This window comes from Macrotis lagotis, chromosome 6 (genome assembly GCF_037893015.1).
Source record: "Macrotis lagotis isolate mMagLag1 chromosome 6, bilby.v1.9.chrom.fasta, whole genome shotgun sequence".
Classification (NCBI taxonomy): domain Eukaryota; kingdom Metazoa; phylum Chordata; class Mammalia; order Peramelemorphia; family Peramelidae; genus Macrotis; species Macrotis lagotis.
In genome coordinates this window covers 208,442,929-208,464,449 of record NC_133663.1, presented here as the reverse complement: position 1 = coordinate 208,464,449, position 21,521 = coordinate 208,442,929, and the positions used below count along the sequence as shown (strand labels likewise).

The following is a 21,521-nucleotide window of genomic DNA, read 5'->3' as shown; positions in this document are numbered from 1 at the left end:
AAAAACAAAAAATGTTTTCAACTAGAGATGGAGCATGGACTGCAGAATAAACATAGATAAAAATAAATATTTTTGATGGAGTCTATCTTGTGATTTCATCAGTCTTAGGAATTCCTATAGTGGAAAACACTTCTACTGATGTAGATTGTCAATTTGTTTATAACCTGAGTCTTCAAGAGTTACATGGAGGCACTGAGAAGTTGACTTGTCACTGTCACAGGGCTTTTATATGTCAGAGAGGTCATAACCAGTCTTCTTGATTTCAAGGCCAGTCTTCTCTTTTTCTTAAAGCAAAATCAAAGTGACTAAACATAAAACACTAGGGGACTTGGAGGAAACTAAGAGATTCTAGGAGGCAGAGGTGGAAAGGGAGAGAATTCTGGGTATTATGAGCAACAGTCTGAGGAAAACTACAAAGGTGGGAGATAGAATGCTGTGTTTGAGGAAGGCGCAGAACCTGTGATTTCATTATTATATGGAATGTTCAATGAGAAAATTGCCTCTGTCAATACAGATTAGTAACTTCTCTGCTCTTTATCATCCTAGAAAGTTATCCAGATCACTGAGAAGTTAAGGATCTGCCCGGGATCCCATGATCAATATGTTAGAGGCAGGTCTTGAAACCATGACCTCTTGACTTTGAGTCTGCTCCTCTATCAACTATACCATGCTACCTTTCTGGTACACAAAGGTAAGAAATGTGAAAAATATAGATAGGCAAACTAAGCTAGATTGTGTGAAGTCTTAAATGTCAAGTTCAGGAACTTATATTTTATCCTAAAGGTAAGAGAATGTCACTAAAGAAAAAAAGCAAAACACATCAGAGCTAATTGAATGAAGGATGGATAAGAGAAAGTTATTATTAGGAAACTATTAGATTATTATTATAACAAGTCAGGATAACTTTCATATCTTCTAATAACTATCCTTGACAGCATTTCTTTGAACTTCAAAACCAATTATTCACAAAAATTTATCTGGCACCCTACCTGTTGTTGACCTGATCTTTCCTTAAAGTAACTGAGCCAATATTAGGAGCTGAGGTTGTAAGAATAAGAATAGCTTTTTGGTAAAGTCTTTTTTATGGCTATATTTTTTAGGGAGATGATTAATTCATCAAGGGAATGATCATTAGTTTAGTCTCTGAAAAGGAAAGTTCAACCTGGTTCTCAATACCTCTGTCCTTAAGTAAACCATTTACTGTGTCTGGGCCCTAGTTTCCTCATCTTTAAAATGAAGATGTTAGCTAAAATGGACCTTATCAGTTCTAAATACTATGATTTGCTTTTATATTATTGGTCATTTCTAAGAGTGCTGTTTCAATAAAGCCATGTGAGATTGTGGTGTGAAAATTCTGAAATGAGATATTCCCTAGTGTTAATGGTGCCAATGTGTTTACTCTTCTTTCTTTTGACTAGGATAAAATCACTCTTCAAGGAGTCAATAATCTCTTCTCCCTCTCAATGAAATCACTTATTTCTTTAATGCTTACCAGTGAAAGTAACCAGATGTATACATACTTGAATGTATCTTCCTTGTTACTTTCAATTTTTAAAATGTATCTATCATGATTTGCCCTGATAGGTGATTACTTATACAATCCAGAATGGGTGATGATCTAAATTACTTTATGGGTTGTAAACTCAATTCAGGGTTTGACTTGGGGTTCAGAATGACATACACAATAGAAATGTGAGAGACAAGAAATGAAGGAAGGAAGGAAGGAAGGAAGGAAGGAAGGAAGGAAGGAAGGAAGGAAGGAAGGAAGGAAGGAAGGAAGGAAGGAAGGAGGGCATATCTGGAAAATCATACTTAGGAAATGTTAGCTTTTTGGGTACCAAGTCAGAGAGAACAAATGAAGTAGCCAGTCATTTTCTTTCCTTTGAAAGGCAGTGTAACTTGAGTTTGAAAGGAAAAGCAAACTTTTCATAAGGAAGTTTCCACAAGTCCCTAACTACTCAAGGAATGAGGGGAGAAGTTTCCTTGATTTGCACAGAGATTCCTATCATCAGGGGTAATTATCAGCTTGACCTGCCTTGTTCATCAATGAAACTGGAGTATGTGTGTTTGTATGTGAGTGTCTGTGTGTGGGTTGTGGGTATATATGTGTTTAAAATAACAAAAGGTCTTATAATGATAAATAAGTGAGCTGAGAAAGATATATTATTGAATTCTAGGGACTGCAGGTTATGGGAAATTATCAATGGGATCAATGAGTGATATTGAATTGACCATTAACCAATTCACCCCAAAAATATTCTCTATGCTCCAATGATTTATTTTATAGTGTTTTACTTATCTTTGGGTTCTCCTAAAAACCCTATCCAAATTCTCTATAATTCTCTTTAACTTGGAAAATGTATACCTTAAAAAAAAATGCTTTGAACAGAATTGGACTCCTCTTAAAACAGAATGAAGGCTTGATTTATGGAGCTGTTGTTATTTTTTACATTATACTCCCATTCACACATCCCAATAGGGTGTTTGCTATGTTAAGTGCAGTATAGGCTGATCACTCCATGATCTTTTGGTGTCCCTTCTCCCATGCAGCATCTTATCATGGAAAACATACACACACACACACACACACACACACACACACACACACACACAAACATCCTTCTTGGTAGACATTTAATGTACTAAGAGTTAATGGAAAGTGATAGTGATTTTTAAAAAAAAAGGAAGAAAAGTACATGAATGAAACATTTTAAAAATATACAGATGAAAGCAAAAGAAAGCTCAGAAGGTGACACAGAAAAGCATGGTAGCTATGTCACTATTATTTTAAGTTGAATATGCAGTTTTAAGAAAGTCTCTAAAAGAAGTTCATAAATTGCATATATATTCTGCTGTTCTATTCTTGTTCATATATTAAAATATGTATGTTTGATACTGCTTCTTAATTTCATATTGCTTTAGAGTACTGGATTTCAGGAGATTTGGGGATCCAGTTACAGCTATTGTCTTAATTAGCTGATTAATCTTGAACAAACCACTTCAACCTTTTGAGTTTTAGATATCCTTTATCTATTAGGAAAAAGAGCTATATTAGATTAATTCTGATTTCAAATATTTTATAATAAGATAACTCAAACATATTCTTATATTTTTCAGTGCATTCCCTTATTTTGCAGTCTGTCTTCCTTTGCCTTGTTTTCACATTTCCTTCTTCTTCCACTTTTTCCCTGCCCTTGATGATTGCAAATATCTCAAATATACCAAGATCACTTTGAATTCTGAACTTATTTTAAATGGTACTAGGGCTATCAACTTTGGTTTGGTTTGGCTAAATCCATTCATCCAAGAAATTTTATTAAGTGTCAAATAGAGAGTACTTTTCTAAGTACTTAAGTGAGTATCTTCAAGAGATGTAAGCAGGGCCACTGAGGCTGAAGGAGTCATAGATTTCCTTGTGCTGATTGTTGAAAGGAAATAATCTTCTCCACCCTAAATATCCAATTTTTGAAATCTATATTAGTATGCTTCCTATCCCTAGAATATAAGTATCCTGTCTGAATATCAGTAGAAAATTGATACTTAAATAACAAACATACAAGGTATTTCATATCCTTTGTCTGATTCCATCTTCTATCATTCTAACTAGATTTTTTTCTCTTCTATGTTTTGGTTTGTTATATTTTTTTGCATTAGTATATCAACAAGTTATAGTTTGTTCTAGTGTCCTATACTCAATTTTTATAAAGAGGGAAGTGAATATTCCAGACATATCTTTGGACTGTTTAATGTGGTAACTTGTCTTCCTTTCCATTGGTTTAAGATTATTTTCACATCATGAGTAAGATTTCTTTGCTAAGCTTTTGCTAAGAGCTAGTTTTTCCTAAGAAATCTCTGTGATAGAACCAAAAATTAAATTCAAAACAAATGCCAAGACCCCCAATTCACAAGCAGATGAGGCAGTGACATGAGACAGAAAGTTATTTCAAGAAGAAGAAAAAAATTAATGTCTGCCCTGAGAAGTCCAGACTCAGATTTCAGTTATGTCACCACAGTAACACCTAGTGGAATGAGCAATAGCTAATTTCTTAAAAGTTGCCTTAGGCACGCCTATTATTAAGAGATCCAAATTGGGCCATTGGGGCTTCAGGAACAGTGCTTTGCAGCTCTATCCTGCCACTATAAACTCATACCAGTTGCATCATTACTTTCCATAAAGAATTTAAGGGGTGTGACTGCATCCTTTCCAACCCTGCATTCCACATGTGACAAAACTGATCCAGCTGTTTGTCTGAAAGAAATTCCTTGCTGTCCTTAAAAATTAAAAAGCAAGTGGATATTTGTCCTCCAGAGGCACGTTTCCAGCTGGATCCTGGTCAGAGACATTGCGAAACAAATACAGTGAGCTGGAGAGCATATGATTTTTTAATTCTTACCTCTCCAAAGGGGGGTTAGCCCCATCTTGCTTTTTGAAATGGTAGATTCTGTAGGGAAACTGCTGGCTTGGCCCAAAGCTCTTGAGAAGTGTTCATCCACTACTGAACCAATGTCTCCCTGGAAATAAGTGAAAAGGACACATCGAGAGTTAAGGTACTCCATCTCGGCAGGCTGGTCTTTCTCCTCCTCCTCCTCCTCCTCATCCTCATCCTCCTCCTCCTCCTCCTCCTCCTCTTGTTTGCTGGGAAGGGTCATTTCCAGAGACTCCTGCATCTTGCTGTATACCGCTAACTTCTTCTGGTATGGAATAAACAAAACACAGTATCAAAGGCAGTTTATAAAAGAGCATTAACTAGATTACTTAAACAAAATAAAAATAGCTTCACAGCATGGAATGTTCTTCTCTTCCCCTATTCCTTATTTATCCTCCCCAGTAAAATTTTTAAAAGTATAATCCTTGTTATGTCAAATTCAGTAAACAATAATCATTTCCTTTTCAACTGCCATAATTTATTAGGATTAAATAATCATTATATTATAGGTATGATAGAATTGTCACAAAATAGAAGAAGAAAAAAAGAGGACATATTTTTCCTTTTGTCCATCTTAAAAATCAGCCTGTCTTACCACTTCTCTTTTTCTCTATGTTTTAAAGATGGTACAATGTAACATTCCAATTTTGAGTTGCAGAACACAAGAGTGTTGGTGTGGAAGGGAGAAGAGAAGGAATGTTTTGCTAAAAATGCAAGGAATCTAACATAAAAGGATTTGGCAGATATCCTGGACTTCTCTCTTTAAAATCAAATTAAAATGTCGGAATGAATATGTGTGAAGATCCATTTTATAAAGAACATATTTTTCAGATATTCTAGTTACCACTGTTATCATAAATAAAATGTTACCATAAGGGTAAATGAATATGATACTCAGTGGTCAGTGGTGTGGGAGTGGAGGGATAGTTCATTTGTCAAAAAAAGGTAGAAAGGTCTGAGCATTTAAAATCTCATGAAATTTATATGTCTAAGGAATAATTATGATTTCTTAATAAGTCATTATTAGCTGAAGAGATCCTACTGATTCTGATTTCTTTATTTCAAAACAATTGATGTAAAAAAGAAAAAAATTAGTATAATGCACCAAATAATATATATACATATATCACATGTAATTATACATATGTGCATATACATATGCAAATATTGCTGAAATATGTAAACCAGAAGTCTAGGACTATTTTAGTTATAAACCACAGGACTTATAATCTTTTCATTAAATTTTCTTCATTCAATTAGTAGAATCCTCTTACCCTATCTATAAGTGGGTATATTATTCTTGTTGAACAAAATTCCTGTAGTGCTTACTATGAACTGGTGATGATCTGTAAGGATTATGATTTGCAAATAAATATATTACTCCATTCAAACTTTGGGGTACATATATATTTCAGAGATTTATCCTTAAATTTGATCCATGTTACTTGTTTATGGACTGTTGAAATGATATCATGAATATATTTTCCATTTGACTTGGCTGAAAAATGTGAAGCCTTTACTCATGTTTCATTTGAATCACTACAAAACCACAAAAATAAGACTGATTTGTAATTAGAGGACCTATATACAATCCTTACTATTACTTACTACTTGTGTAACTTAGGACAAGTCACTTCAAAGAAGTGTATCACTGATTTAAAACTGGAAGGAAACATAACAGGTCTAGTCAAGAGCAGAAGTTATCCCTGGATAATAAGAAAACCTGTTAGCTATTTTGGTCAACTCTACCCAACTCATTTCACAGATAAGAAAATAAAGCTAGAGGAAGTGACTTCCTCTAGGGATGTACTAAGCAGTAGAGGTGGGATTCATATCCAGGTTTTTTCCCACCCCAGTCCCTATCCCAAATTCAAGGCTAAACTCTCCCACATTCTCTATATATTGTACCAAATTTCCTTAATAGTAAAATGAAATAATTAAACTATATTACTTCTAAGGTCCTCCTGAGTTTTAAAATTCTAAAATTCTAAATAATAAAACAACAAAATATTACTATTGTAGTGTATTGTCAAACACACTACAAAAAAATTAATTCCTCTTTCCCATTGAAATAGGTTTCGAATTGCTGACATCAATCCCTATAGCATTCCATCCTTTAAATATGCACATAAAGTATACAAATCATTCTATTCTCTCTCTCTCTCTCTCTCTCTCTCTCTCTCTCTCTCACACACACACACACACACACACACACACACACACACAAACACACACACGCATGTGTCTATTAGAAAGATAATAATGTTCCAGGAAGGAGAGAGAAAGAATTAAAAGAATTAAAATTAATCTCTACTGTTCTTTCCAGTATATGACATGAATTCCTTTCTTTGTTTGAAAAAATGATCATTTATCTTTAGAGGTTCTTTTTAATATCTTTTTAAAACTTTTTAACCTGTTAAACTATATTAATATCCTTTTTTAAAATTGTATGGATACTATTACTGACTAAAAGCACATTATTTCTAGTATATACCAATTAAAAAAATAAAATGGATGGTACCTCAAAAAAGAGAAAGGTTTTAAATATAGATTAATTCAGAATTTTATGTTAGTTTTTTATTGGTTATAATTAAGAGAAAAGAAAAAGAAATCTGTCTAAATGATATGATTTTCAATATGTGCAATAAAAAAGAATCCCCGTCTGAATCCAAATACATTTTTTGCTCTTTACAATTATTATAGATCATTTTCCTGATAATTTGCTCAAAGATCTGTTCCATTTTTAAAAAGTAATATTATTTTGTGGCATCACATCTTTTTTCTGTCTATAAAAAGTCACAACTATGACATGGATTCAGCATCTTAACTGACTTTTTACTGACATAAGGTGTGCTTGTAAATGACAATTGGCTCTTGTGAGCTCACACTCAGGATATTCTTTTAAATTTAATCTGTATCAATAACATTTTCTCTATTATTTTCTTAAATCTAGACAATCAACAAAAGAAATAAAAAAAATCCAAGACCTAATCCGGAGTTTGACATTTCACAAATGTAAAGGCACATGTAGAAAATTTAGTAATTGGTGCTGCAAATCTGGCTCTAGTATGCCCCTGCTTCCAACTCAGAGGAGTATCTAAGACAACATTCCAAAGGAAACAAGGAGAAGTAGAAGTCACTGTCCCAGAACAATAAGGGAAAAAAGCAAAACTAAACTGAGAGAGTGATGTCTGATGAGATAAATTGGGTCCATTGCAAGAAGGTAAAACACATAAAGAAAAGAAAGTTAAGCCACTATAGAGTATATGTTATCATTTACTTATGTGATTTAATGCTTCCACTCAACATCTGGGACTTCAGAATTTTGCCTTAAAGTAGTATCAGAATCAAAAAAGAAAGTTAAATGCTGCGTGATTCTGATTGTTCCTCTTAAAGGTTCCTTACTGGATCTTTGTTTGGTTCATACTCTAATGTACTGTGATCCCAACTATTTCTTGAGTTCTGTATTTCATGACTAATAATCCAATTTCTTAATTTTGGTGGTGTATATCTAGTATATTTCAACATTTCAACAATTCCCAAGGTAATCTCTGCCTAGAGATCATAGGGTCATGGACTTAGAACTCTAGAAGGAAACCTTAAAAGGTTTCTACATTTAGTCCAGTCTCTCATTTTTCAGTGATGAAACTGAATCTCAGGGAGATACTCAGGGTTACAAACATAAAAGACATGGCATTCCAAAACAATTTTATTACAAATCCACTTTCCATTTTACCACAACATATCTTTGTACAATTAGGTTACCTTAAGCACATATTATCAAAAATTTGAATTTTCTTTAAATAATGCAACGTGCCAAACCTAAATTTTGAGATCAAAGCTTAAACTGTCATATCCATGCAATGTTTTATCAATTTAGCAATTCTGTCAAGGTTATCCCTACAACCTGTTTTTAAATGAAAGTTTTAAAAGAACCCCTTCTCAGAGGTATCTGGCAGCTTTTCTGTTGAAAGTGTGATTGTGAACACAGAAATAAAGAGGAAATACACATAGAAATAAAGAGAGCAACAAGCAAAAGAAACTCAAATATTTTTTAAAGTTCATTTCTAAATCAAATAGTGAATTTCTATAAGTGTTTGTAATACTGCCTATTTATCCTCCAGTAAAAGGGCTGAGTGATGTGAAAAGAATTACCAGCTAATGGCTACAAGACTGTTCACATGCCTTTTTTTTAAGGTTGTGCAATTGCAATCATCAGAACCAGAACATGGTCTGTTTGTACTGAATATTCCCATTCCAAACAACTGCAAACAAAGATCAGAACATTTCTACGAACAAGAGAATGTCTTCTCAGTCAGAAGCCAAATACCCCTTGCTTTCCCAAAGATCAGGGTGACAAATACCAAGTGATTATTAGACACATGTTGAAACTTTTTCCTGAGTCTAAAAATTGTCTTTAAATAAATCATTTGATACTGTTGTCTCGGTTAATTGTCATCTTTACTGAATAGTCTTCATTTCTCAATACAGTAATGCTTTTATTTTAAGAAATAAGACTGGACCATTGCAGGACTACTATTGTCAGAATTGCTATGCATATTATTCTTCATTTACCTAATTATCAGGTTTTCCAAAAAATGGAAAACTCAAAAGGATTGACACCAAGTAGTACTACCTTGCTTGCTTATGATGGAGGAGATATATTTGTAAAAATTTGAACTAACTCTCATTGAAATCACACAAAGTATTTAATTCTGGTCTAAGATCTGTATTTAGCAAAAGTGTGTCAACTAGACCATCATGACCACCATTATTTTAAAAATGGAGATTTTTTTTGAGGAAGCCTAAATATAAAAGTATAAATAGAAGGATATGACTACAAAATACTATGACTTTTAATCTTCATTAAACCCATAGAAAACATAGTTCCAAATAATTTTTGTCATTGGCAGTAATCACTTATGGAAATTATAATCTATTCCAGCACAGTTACCAATAAGTAAAATGATTCTCTTAGAATTGTTTTCAAAACCACTTTCTATATTACATAATTGAGTTGCATCCCTTCATATACATACATATATATATATATATATATGGGATTTTTTTAAATTCAAAAACTGGTATAAACTACACTGATTGTCCATATCATTCACTCTGCTTGTCTCAGAATAACTTCTGTCTGATTACAAACACCAGATTCATCCTGAAGGGACAATGTTTTGCCATCACTGTGAATATTTGAAAGACTATTTCAAAACTCAGGCTTTGAAAGTAATTCGTAAAGAATTCCAAATATCAGCTTTGATATTTGTTTATTTTCATGATGGAGAGTTCCTAGGTGGCTTATAAGGATCCCAAGAAATTGGGTTTACCTCGTTAGGACTTAATTGGAGATTTTAGATAGGCAGTGTGAAATTTAGTGTAATGGTTTGAGGAAATAATATTCATTTGTTCTGCTCTAAAATCTATATTATATTATATATTATATTATTATATTAAATTATTATTATATTATACTATATTATATTAAAGTAATAAAAATATGTCTTCATATAGTAAAATGTATAAAAGTTATAATTTTGACCAATTTTGCAATTTTCTCCAATATTCATAGCAACTTGAAAGTAAAGTGGATGGAGAACAAGACTTGGAGTAAGGAACTAGTTATAAAATGCTTTGCAAATCTTTATTCCTTAAATAAATAAATAATGGTGATGATGATAGAATGGAAAGGAAAATAAAGTCCCTTTTTTCTAAGGGCCCTCGAAGTAGAAGAGGGTTCATTTCTGATCCTGTGAAAAACTGATAGCAAACAATCCTTAAGGGTTTATTAGGATGCTCATTTCCATCTTGAATTCATAGGAGAGAATAAATTATTCCCAAAGCTATGTGGTCTTAGACAAGTCTTAATTTCTCTGTGCCTCAATTTACTGATTTATTAAATCATGAGTTAGACTAGATCTTATTATCATATCTTAAGAGTCCAGTCCCTTCATTTTGCAAATGAGGAAAAAGAACTAATTTCTAGCTCTAACATTCTTTGACCCTAAATTACAGACATTTGGAAGAAACAATGATATGATATATTTTAAAGCAGATGCTCAGCTTTAGGAGATCATTTTTATGTTTCCCTCTTTTAGGCATAGGAACAATTCTATGAAAGTTTTAGTCAGTCAATATTTGCTAATATGTTTATCAAGAATTCATGTTTATCCATCATAGTTTAGGGAAACTAGAATCCAAAACCTGGATTCTAGCTAGTTCTTCCCCTAAACAGCTATGTTACCTTGGAAAATCACTTTACTTTCTGATCCTCAGATTTCTCATCTGTCAAAAGAAAGATGATTGGGTAAAATTATCTCTAAATTTCCAACTAGTTCTAAAATTCAGTTGGTTTTTGTCAAGGAAGTATAGTACAGTGGAATGAAGAAAGATAATAATGAGCAGATAAAGTAGAAAATAGTTTGTGAAGCATATTTTGAGGTAGGGACCACTTGGCCTCGATATCTCTCCCTATACTGCAAAAACTTCTGGCATGGTGCACTTTGAGCTATAATCAGTTAATAAAAAGCATTATTTAAAAGCTAGTAAAAAGAATGATTATCTTTCATAGTATCAACTTGTAAAGTTAATTGAATCCCAGTTTTTCTTAGTAGCCTTTTATAGGTTGCATGACCCATAAAATAGTTCAAACCACTCTGGAACTGATTTGTATTTCTTTCTTGTTACCACCTCTCACAGTAATGTTGGTAGTGGTGTAATTACAAGATTCAAATTCCAGCTCTGCAACTTAATCCACAAACTATATAACCCTGTACAAAACTTTTTAAATCTCAGATTACTCATTTGTAAAATAGAAATATTTATCCTCTGCCCTTACATGGAAAGTAAAGGCTCTTTTCAATCTTATAGTCTATGCAAATGTAAGTTTATTGAGTTCCAAATGCTGAGGAGTTATTTTGTGAAAAAAGAAGTGGTACTTATCTGAAACATCTCAGTCCAGTTTAAAAAGGTAAACCCTTATAAGAAAGTTTTTAAAATCTGGTGAACACAATTCACCTTGTCCATATTTGTGTATATGATTTCATAGATCCTGATTATTTCCCCATCACTCCGTGGTATAGATAATTCTGGTTTGCTGCCAGAGATAACAATTTCATTTGTTTATTTCAAGATTTAATTTTCATCCAGATTTGGATTTTCTGACTGAAAAGTTATTAGGTGCATGGAACTATGAAATACTTTAAACTCCTAAGCTTCTGTGTCAAGTTAATTTGTGCAGGACAGAATTATGGGGACTGCTCTTTCTCAAAGAAGGCCTGCATGAATTCTCACAAATCTACTTAAGTCCTTGCTTATAGCTGCAAGAAAATTAGATCCTCTAGTTTAAATAAGCTAACTGTATGCTCAATCTACCTAGTGTATAATTCTATTCATGGCCCCTACCCCAACTGAGGTCAAATGCTTAACCTTGACTCAGTGATATACTCAAACTTAATAGTTTTTGATAATATTACTTCATTAATCTTCATGAAAATATAAATGACTATTTCTTTGATAAGTGCCTCATAACAGACAACAATAAAACAAAACAAACCAGGATGAAATACTGATGGAAAAAAAATCAAATCAATTTTATTCCTTGCAAAAGTTTTATAGTACACTACTGAGGACCACTGAAGAGGCATATATTACAACACCAAAAAATCTATTGCATACAAATTTTCCATTATAAAAAACTGGTATATCTGCATATGTACACAATTCTTGTGCAATGTCCAGAGAAGTTTAAGTTCAAACAATTCTTTCAGATTTATAATTGAATTCCTATCAACAAAAGAGTTAGTAACTTAAATGAATGTTTGAAGACAAATTAATTCAGCTTTCTCCTTTAAAGAGCACTCAGAATCACTATCTACAGACTTTTACCAAATTCACATTATAAATACCTACTATGGAAATTGCAAAACTCAGTGGCACAATTTTAGAAAACTTCCTGCCTGAACCCAGTTTTAGTCCATACTTATTTCAGAATTTTATGTTGATTCTTAAACTTATTGCAGTCTAGAAAGCCATAGTGCATTTTTGTTTTTTAAGTTTCTTTTTTTTTGGGGGGGGGAGTTGGTAGTGGTGAGATAAAAGTGAAAGGGAAGGTTATTCCTGAAGTAGATGGGTTTGGGAGTGGAAAGTGAAAGCAATGAGAAGGGATATAATCAGAGGTAACATAAAAACTATCTGGAAAGTCCCAGAAAAACTGCCATGTACCTCTAAAGATATTCTGAAGACTAATATCAAAATGCTGAATTTATGAGAATTTCGGATGTGCCTGAGAAGCACAGAAGATCTAACATGAACAAGCTCCCTCACTGTTAATTTGCAATATACCTTCATGACTTTTACAACTTAGAGTGAGGTTTCTATAACTGAACATTACAACCAGAGTCCTTCAGGAGAAAGGAGACCTTTAGCTGTTTACTTTAAAGAAGCCCACTGTGGACAGGAGCTATTGCAAAAGTACTAAGTTGTTAATATATTTCCTGCTGTATGGAGCACAGTCTTGGTTTTGAATCACCATTCATCTATATCACAACCAATGTGACTGGTCTCAATTATTTTTTTTAATCTCTAAAATGTAGAAGTTAAACTAGAGATAATCCCTAAGAACCTTATCAATTTTATGATTATTATACAATGCATCTGAAGACATCTAAATGTGTCTACCTATTCATCCACCCATCCAAAGATAATTGTAATATATTGTCATAATAAAGAAAATGAAAATGCCATTTTTAAACTTAAGAGGGGCAAGAGAGCCTGTTATTTTCAAGTCATTTTTAAAAGTAATCTGAACTCCCACTAAAAGAAAATAAAAATATATAAACATAAAATACAGAATATCGGTCAGTGTTAATCTATTGGTTTCTAAAGACACCAGCTCCATTTGGATTTAGGAGGAAATTCAATTTAGAAGAACAGTGCTACCTCTGAAAAAAAAGAGCAGACATGTCACACCTTTTTTCTCTTTTCTGTCTATTTTATCAGATGGCATAATATTAATATATGATTCCTCTGCCTCTTGGACTCTGACACTCCTTCTGTTTCCCTTTCTCTCTTGTTTTCCATAAATAAGTTTTTGAAATACAGTAGGAGTTTGAGAGTTGTAGCTCTCTTTTTTTGTTTCCCAGTCAAGATGCTATTAGGGGTCACTTCCCATGTACGGAGAAAACAATCTTCATGGATAATAATGATAAAACCTTATGGAATGCAACAACAACAAAAAAATGTATTCTCAGATGACTACATTAGGGCCAAGTCAATATTAGTCCCACTTCACCCACGCACCACATAGTCTAAAAATGCTGTCAGTCTGATAAGAATTTCCTGATTTGCTTTTTTTTGTTTTTCAGCATTAAAAAATATAGGTCACCAAACTATAAAACTCTTATTAGTTAAGGAACAACTTCTTCATTTCAACTAGGCAAAGACAAATAGTTTCAGATATGGTTCAAAACATGATCTCTGTACTACATTTGTACTACATTAAAAGTTCAGTTAAATACTAAAAATCTCAAACTCAAATCCATTGGTCAAGTAATAACAAATCTACATAACCACAAATTAAAAGAGGAAAGTCAATTGACCTGCTATTGTAAATAGCCTTCAGACAGGAATAATTTAAACCAAGTACAGGAATTCAGCTTGACTTTTGTTTGTTTTTGTTGTGTTGTCATTATCTGAGTAATTTAGGCACAAACTAATATTCATGGTATGATTTTCTGGGAATACAGACTCAGTTTCCTTGTCATTTCTTATCACATCCTAAATCTGATTCTAAATTTTATTTTTTATGAATAAAACTTAGTTTTATTACTAGTTAATTACTAATTAATACTATAAAAATGTATTTATACATTTATATATATGAAAATAAATATTTTCCTATAATTTCTAAAGTGAAGTTAATGAGTTTTACAAGTCTATGAAAGAAAAAAACACTCTTGTACTAATATATAAGTATATATTGTATATATTTCTGTGTGTGTGTGTGTGTGTGTGTGTGTGTGTGTGTGTGTGTGTGTGTGTGTGTGAGGGAGAGGGTAAGGATATCTAAGTATTCTGATGCTGTCCTGTTTTTTACTAACAACTCATTGCAACTATAGTGGCTAGTCTGTTGGAGGAAAAAAAAATCTGTCATTTATCTCCTGGTACAGGGTCTTGACATGAAACACAGAATTCATGTTAAACATCCCTTCCCTATGCTTCCTCTATCCTGCTCTATGCTTTGCTACAATAACTTAGGAAATCTTTTATGTTTTAAAAGAAAATACCAGAATAATCAAAATCCCTCACCCTTTGTCCAGAACATAATTTTTCCCCCTCTTGTCACAGGTAAGTAATTTAGCCTTAAGAGATTCAGAGTTTATGGTAAGAAACAAGAGCATGATTGAAAATCCTTCCTCTTTCACCATAACAGGACTGAACCAGCCTCATATTGGTTATTAGATGAAAGGCAGCATTAATCCTCCCCTGCCAATCAGTGAAATTCAGCAATTTCTACCTAATCCCTGACCACAAATTAGTCTTCCTTTCCAAAGATTAGTGCTAGTATCTACCAAGGAATACTACTAGAGTGGCATAGCACTTTAAGGGGGATGGCAGTTTGATAAAAAGTAGAGGTTATAAGTTAATCTTGAAACGTAAGAATCAATGGGTATTCCTTAACCCTGTCTCATATATTGGTTCTCTGCATAAAATATGCTTATTTCAGGCTCTCCAAATAAGCACCTTGATCCCCCAAAGCTAAAGATAGGATTGCTGTCTTAGTGTAACCTCTTGCAACATATCCTTTTTCAATGTGCTACCTTGGTTATGAAACATACACATCCAGCAGCTGCATTGGGAAGAGGGTAGTCAGTGTCATTTATGCAGAGAGCATTCCCTCAAAATGTACACCATTCCTCTTGCTTAATCTCAAGGTTCTTTCTTCTTACTGACTCTCTAATCTGTGATCAGGGATTCTCAGGTGATCCTTCTCCGGGACTGGATGGACATCTTAGTCTACACTATGGAGTCATTCCTTAGGTTAACTTGCCTACATAACTTATTCTACTTCTCTGGATCTCTTCCGCCCAGCAATAGCCCATATTCAATGGAAGTGGAAACCAGTCCCTGAAATCTACCTCACTGTCTTACTATCCTTATTCTTCCTGATATCTGACTTTGACAGCATATCATTAGACCTGGATGTTTGAACCTCCTTTTCTCTTTCAAAGAAAATGAAATATTTAGTTTAAAAGTTGTTCGTTTTATGTGTGTCTTGTGTTTATAGATGCTAAATATGCATCACTTGCTGAGCTGCAAAGAACTCCACAATAAGAAGTAGGCGCTATTTTGAAGTGGTCTGCAGTTGTTCCCCTCCCTCCTCTCCCCGATAATTTAAAAGCAGGTTCCAGCTAAATTATCTCCCACACTATCTCGGACGCTTTTCCATGCCTTCCAGTGCGGCTCACCTCTTTCCTTCTTCCTCCCCCCAACCTGTTCCCTTCCTCTTCTGGATGGGTGGTCACCGTTGAAGCCCTCAGTCTCCCGGGCAGTCTCCTCAAACTCATCTCCTGACTTAGCTGTCCCAAGGGTGCCAGTCAGTACTCCTCAAGATCCGCAGGCTCCGGACTCCCCATCCCAGTTAGCCCAGGACAATGACTCACCTGCTGGCTGGATTGGGGAGCGGTGTGATAATAAGTTGTGGGGCAGGCTGCTGTTGCCACGGTATTGGGCAGATACTGGGTTGCTCCATACGGCTGAGGGTGATACATCACCTCGGCACAACTCATGGCCACTGTGGCAGCAGCGGCCACGGAGCTAGTGCTACTGTTGCAGCGGCTGTTGCAGCCGCCCTTGCAGTTGCTGTTGCAGTTGCTGTTGGCGCCGCCGCCGCAGCTGCCGCCGCCGCCGCAGCCACAGCTGCGGCTCCGCACTGGACTCCGGCTTGCACTGCTTTGGCAATCGGCGGGGGTCCAAGCATGGACACCTTCATCTTCAGCCCCCTTCCGGGTCTTTCTCTCTCATACTCGGATAGCAGTCGGGTGGATCAGCTGCCCTCGCATGACAACACCCAACGCCCCAGCCCAGGCAGAAGCAGAGGCAGCAGGGCCGAGAGCGGCGGCCGCAGCAGCCGCGGTCCAGGCTGCGCCGGGCAGGGAGACGTTCTCATTTGCATAGACACAATAAGTGCCCAGCACTCGGCCTATCACTAGCTCCTGGGGCTGGGCAAGATCTGGGGAATGCCTAGGGGCGGGGAGAGAAAGAGGGTGTGGAGGAGGGGGGAGGCGGAGGCGGAGGCGTTGGGGTTGGGGTTTGGGGTAAGGTTCGCCTGTTAAGGGTGAAGGAGGGGAGGGCGGAAAAGTTGCTCCAGGGCGACTGCATATCATCCAGCAGGGGGACCCCAGAGGAGGGGCTGCTGCTCTGATTGGAGCAAAGTTGGAAATCCCGCTCCTCTCTTTTGCCGTAGGAAAGTGTGTGGGAGAGAAAGGACGGGAAGACTTTGGGTGTGTGTGTGTGTTTGGGGAGGGGGAGTTGCTAGAGAATCCGCGTACCTTCTTGACTTCTCTGGTTCTTTCCGCCTAGTGAAAGTTTCACCTGGCGGTCCGGTTTGGGGATCGCTTTCTTTCCCCTCGACTGCTACGCTGAATATTTCAGCGAGTTAACCCAAAGGAGAGGGCCAAACAGAGGAAAAGATCTCCGGAGGTAAGTTAGTGGAGGTTCTATATCAACAAGGATTAGGTCTCACGCTCAATACCCCAAAGTGAAAGTTAGCATGACTTCAAGTATGAAGAAGTCCATAATACAATGTACTATTCAGTGCATAATTTCCATTTTAATTTTACAACCTCGCTGTCTGACATACTTGTGGGAAATCAACTTTCCTGGCTTTTCAGGGAATGAGCTATAGAGCAATAGAATAGGAACAGTTGGTTAAAACCACTTTACAAGTTAATATGTTCCCTCTTTCCAAGGAGCTCAAAACCCTTTAATGGGAGTGGAGAGTGAGGGAAATCTCATTCGGCAGCATTGTTGTGTTATGCTGAAATTCTAAAATGGATCTGTGATTTCTTTTATCTGGTAGTTTCCTCCTAAGATACAGATTGCAATTCTTCCACGCCTTTTCAGAAACTGCTCCAAGCTACTCACACTGAGTCCACTCAACTTACTGAAAGCTTTCCTCAATTTTGTCCTTCCCTTAGAAGGGTGTTAGTGGTAACATTCTGGCTGTCCATCTGTCATCCCTGTTTCTTGCCAAGTGGTCAGTCCATCTTACTTCTTTTTGTGACCCTTGGCTCAAAGAACCAATTGCATGGTACTCTACCATATCTTGTATCCCTGTTCTTCAGAGTTCAGTGCCCCACCCCAAAAAAAACCTCCCCACTCCTGCTCCCTACATTTCCCTCTCCGAGATTTTCATTTTTTAGTTCTTCAGAAGTAGTCATATTCCATATTTCAAGTCCAGATAACACCAATAGAATTATCCCTTTATATTTGCCTGTCCAGATATACATACTGTGGGACAGATTGTATAAGCTTTCCCTCCAAATGCAAGGTGAAATCTTGACAATAGATATTCTTTTTTAAATTTTATTTATTTGAGGCAATGGGGGTTAAGTGACTTGCCCAAGGTCACACAGTCAAGCAATTAAGTCTCTGTCACCAAATTTGAACCAGGTCCCCCTCACTCTGGGCAGTGCCCATAGCTGCATCCAACAATAGATATTCTTTATCCACTTGGTCTTTCCTGTGTAGTTGTATAAGACAAACTCCTATTACTGATTATAGATCTCATCCAGAGGCTCTGAAAAGTTAGGGCTTAATGATATCAGTATAAAGTCAGCCACAACAAAAGAGTATCTGGAAGTTGACATCTACATGAAAATTCTCTTTCATCCTGGATTTATGTCATCCTCATGGCTAATACTTTTGGTGAGAATAATTTTGTTTGGTGAGAGGCACTTTGTAGTTAAAAAACGTGGAATTTTGTTTTTGAGAATCAAATCATTTTTCATAAGCAATAAATGTTACTTAACAAAATAACTTAGGAATTTCCCTTATTTTATTTTAGTTTTTGGTTTTTGCAAGGCAAATGGGGTTAAGTGGCTTGCCCAAGGCCACACATCTAGGCAATTACTAAGTGTCTGAGACTGGATTTGAACCCCAGTACTCCTGACTCCAAGGCCGGTGCTTTATCCACTACGCCACCTAGCCACCCCCTAATTTCTCTTATTTTATAAATGAATTAACTCTAACTTTTGACAGAACACTTTCCTTCTTTAAGTTTATTTCCTCATATAAAATTTCAGGGAAAACAGGATTTGTCTCATGATATCTGATGTTGCAACAAACTACATACTTTGATTTTTAATACATTTTCCTTCATATCTTTTCCCTCATTATTTCTCTCCTTTTTCCTTTCAAAGAGTTTTTCCGTATAACAAATATTATTTTAAGACCAAAAAAAAGTAGAGGAAAATTCAGTATGACTAACAAATAACTTGAAAGTCTGAAATATGTACAAAGTGTAACTCTACAAAGGATACATATGAGTCAGGTTTCTTTTGTTTTGAGCCAGGTGTGTTCTCTGTAATTTTGCAACAGTCCCTCTGTGTGTGGTTGTTCTTTCCATTTACATTACTATAGTCATTGTGTATAGACTTTTCTTGACTGCTTTTTTCACTCAATCAGTTCATGTAGATCTTGAACACATAGATGTCTATATTGATCACATTCATCAGTAATATTTCATTATCATCATGCACCATAATTTGCTTAGCCATTTCCCAGTGTTGGATATTTAGTCTTGTCCTCCTAATTCTTTACTAACACATGCAAAAAAAAATGCTGCTTTCAGTATTTCATTTTTACAGGAATTCTGTTCTTATCAATTACCCAGTAATGGAATCTCTGGGTCAAAGGGAATGGACATTTCAGTCGTTTTATTATCATTACTGCAAAATACTTTCTAAAATGTTAATACTAATTCACAGCTTCACTGTCAATGCATTAGTATGCCTATCTTTCTGCAATCTATCCAGTGTTGACAAGAACCAACTTTTGTCATCTTTGCCAATTTTCAGAGTATAAAAACTAGAGTTGCATTGATTTTCATTTCCCTTGTGATTTGGAGTAGACATTCAAATTGTAATTAAGTTTGCAATATTTCTTTTGAAAACTGTTCCAATCTATGAGGATAACTATTCATTTTACATATATATATACATGTACATATACATACATTTTTACAATGTTTACATATCTTGAATATCAAATCCTTATAAATTCAATACATCATTGTTCGCAGAACAAAAAGAATTGATGATTTAGTGGACCTTTTTGAAAAAGAGCTATTCTACCCCCCTAATAAGTTCCATCTCCCTTAAGCTCTCTAAGTGGCATCATGAAATTCTGAGACTTTCCAAAGTTCCCATGCACACAGATTAACTACCATGAAACATGGCAGTTTTAATAAGTCCTCCCTAGGCAGGTGTGGAACTAGATCCGAGATCCTTTATTGTTCCTTCTCTTTTGTGTTTCTTTCCAGAGTATAGATAAACTGAACATTCTTCTTTTTTTTTTTTTAGGTTTTTGCAAGGCAAATGGGGTTAAGTGGCTTGCCCAGGTAATTATTAAGTGTCTGAGACTGGATTTGAACCTAGGTACTCCTGACTCCAGGGCCGGTGCTTTATCCACTGCGCCACCTAGCCGCCCCTGAACATTATTCTTGATTTTAATGTGTCCAGGCTTGGAGGTGGCCTTGCTTAGAATTGTCTGGTGGGCAGGGTAGTCTCTGCATTTGGGAAGACAGTCACCAAGAGGCAGGTCCCAAGTTCAGATCTAGTTGGTAAGAAGACTCAGTCATCTCTTTACATTAGAGAGACAGTGAAGAGCTGAAAAGATAGTAAATGCTATTCGTCACTTCTCTCCCTCTCTTCCATTTGGGGGAATTTATTTTTTCAGCATTAAAGATAACTTTTAATCACAAATATTCTTTTCACTGCACCAATAAAGTGGAGTACACTGCAGAATTGTTAAAATAACAGAAACTTTTTGGTAACCCATATGTAAAGTGTCCTCAAATATGTCCAGGGAACTATTTCTTAAATTTTGGATCAATTTTGTAAAATTAAAAAAAAAAACTAAAATAGAGCAAAAACAAAAAAAAAAAAATTCTGTTTAATTTACCAGGCTTTAGAAGGCTATGTGAAGATAAACAGAGAAGTATCTGGAAATTTCTCAAATTTAAAATCTTCATTTAAAAGCTGACAATCAGGATCCAACTTTCCAAGCTGATGACACTTTAATACATACTCTCTTGTGTGTACACACAAACAGACCACTTGCTGTTTCCTGTTCTTGCCTTTCCATCTCCTAATTCTGTCCCTTTCAGAAAGACTGGCTGCCATGCTGGAAATACTTTGCCTTCTTCATACCTGTGACACATTAGAACTTATAGCTCCTTTCAGATCTCAATCTAAGTGCCAATTCATTCAAATTTCCAAATTTTGGTTGCTAAATATATAGCAATATATAGTCCTAAAATATATAGCAAATATAAAATCTTCTGTTTCTCTTTTAAAACCTTTCACAACCTTTCCTATCTGTCCAGCCTTCTTATCTATAATTCAGTTACTCTGGTATGCATACCATTCCATTGTTTTTAATGAACTTAATTTTAATTACTGAAATAAAACAAGCATTTCCATAACAGTATAACTTTAAAAAACTGGAACTGGAACTGGAACTGAAACTGGAACTGGAACTGGAACTGGAACTGCAAATCTATTATGCACAACTTGCTATTCCTTTTTTAAATTTCTTCTTCCTCCCCCTTGTTTCTCTCTTCCCTTCCCCCCCACTATAGAGGTGGTTATCTTTAGACACAAATATGTTTATACATGTAAAATCATTCTACAAAAACTTCTATTTATCAGTTCTTTCTCTAGATGGAGTTAGAATCTTCCTTCATATATCTTTCACAGTTAATTTGGATATTTATAATAGTCCAAATAACCTAACTTGCTCAAAGTTATTCTTAAAACAATACTGCTATCACTATTTACTATGTTTTCTTGGTTCTGTTCACTT

At 35.2% G+C, this 21,521-nt stretch overlaps 1 protein-coding gene and 1 long non-coding RNA gene across 6 annotated transcripts in view; one reads left to right on the top strand and one right to left on the bottom strand.

Moving 5' to 3' along the window:
- VGLL3 (vestigial like family member 3) overlaps positions 1 to 16,595 on the bottom strand; it is a 70,090-nt gene extending 53,495 nt beyond the window's left edge. Inside the window, exons 1-2 of one of the 3 annotated variants that reach the window (XM_074192289.1) lie at positions 16,097 to 16,595; positions 4,395 to 4,692 (exon numbers count right to left, since the gene is read on the bottom strand). In XM_074192289.1, the coding sequence (XP_074048390.1) occupies positions 4,395 to 4,692; positions 16,097 to 16,222 (424 nt within the window). In that variant the 5' untranslated portion in view covers positions 16,223 to 16,595. The remainder of the gene's footprint in view (positions 1 to 4,394; positions 4,693 to 16,096) is intronic. The other 2 variants (XM_074192290.1, XM_074192291.1) reach the window with 2 other exon arrangements.
- Positions 1 to 21,521, top strand: part of LOC141491386 (uncharacterized) — a 101,219-nt gene that overhangs the window by 6,590 nt on the left and 73,108 nt on the right. The window contains exons 2-4 of one of the 3 annotated variants that reach the window (XR_012469589.1): positions 547 to 691; positions 7,381 to 7,650; positions 8,625 to 8,997. This is a non-coding gene — a long non-coding RNA (uncharacterized LOC141491386). Of the gene's footprint in view, positions 1 to 546; positions 692 to 5,085; positions 5,209 to 7,380; positions 7,651 to 8,624; positions 8,998 to 21,521 lie in introns of those variants that run through there. The other 2 variants (XR_012469587.1, XR_012469588.1) reach the window with 2 other exon arrangements.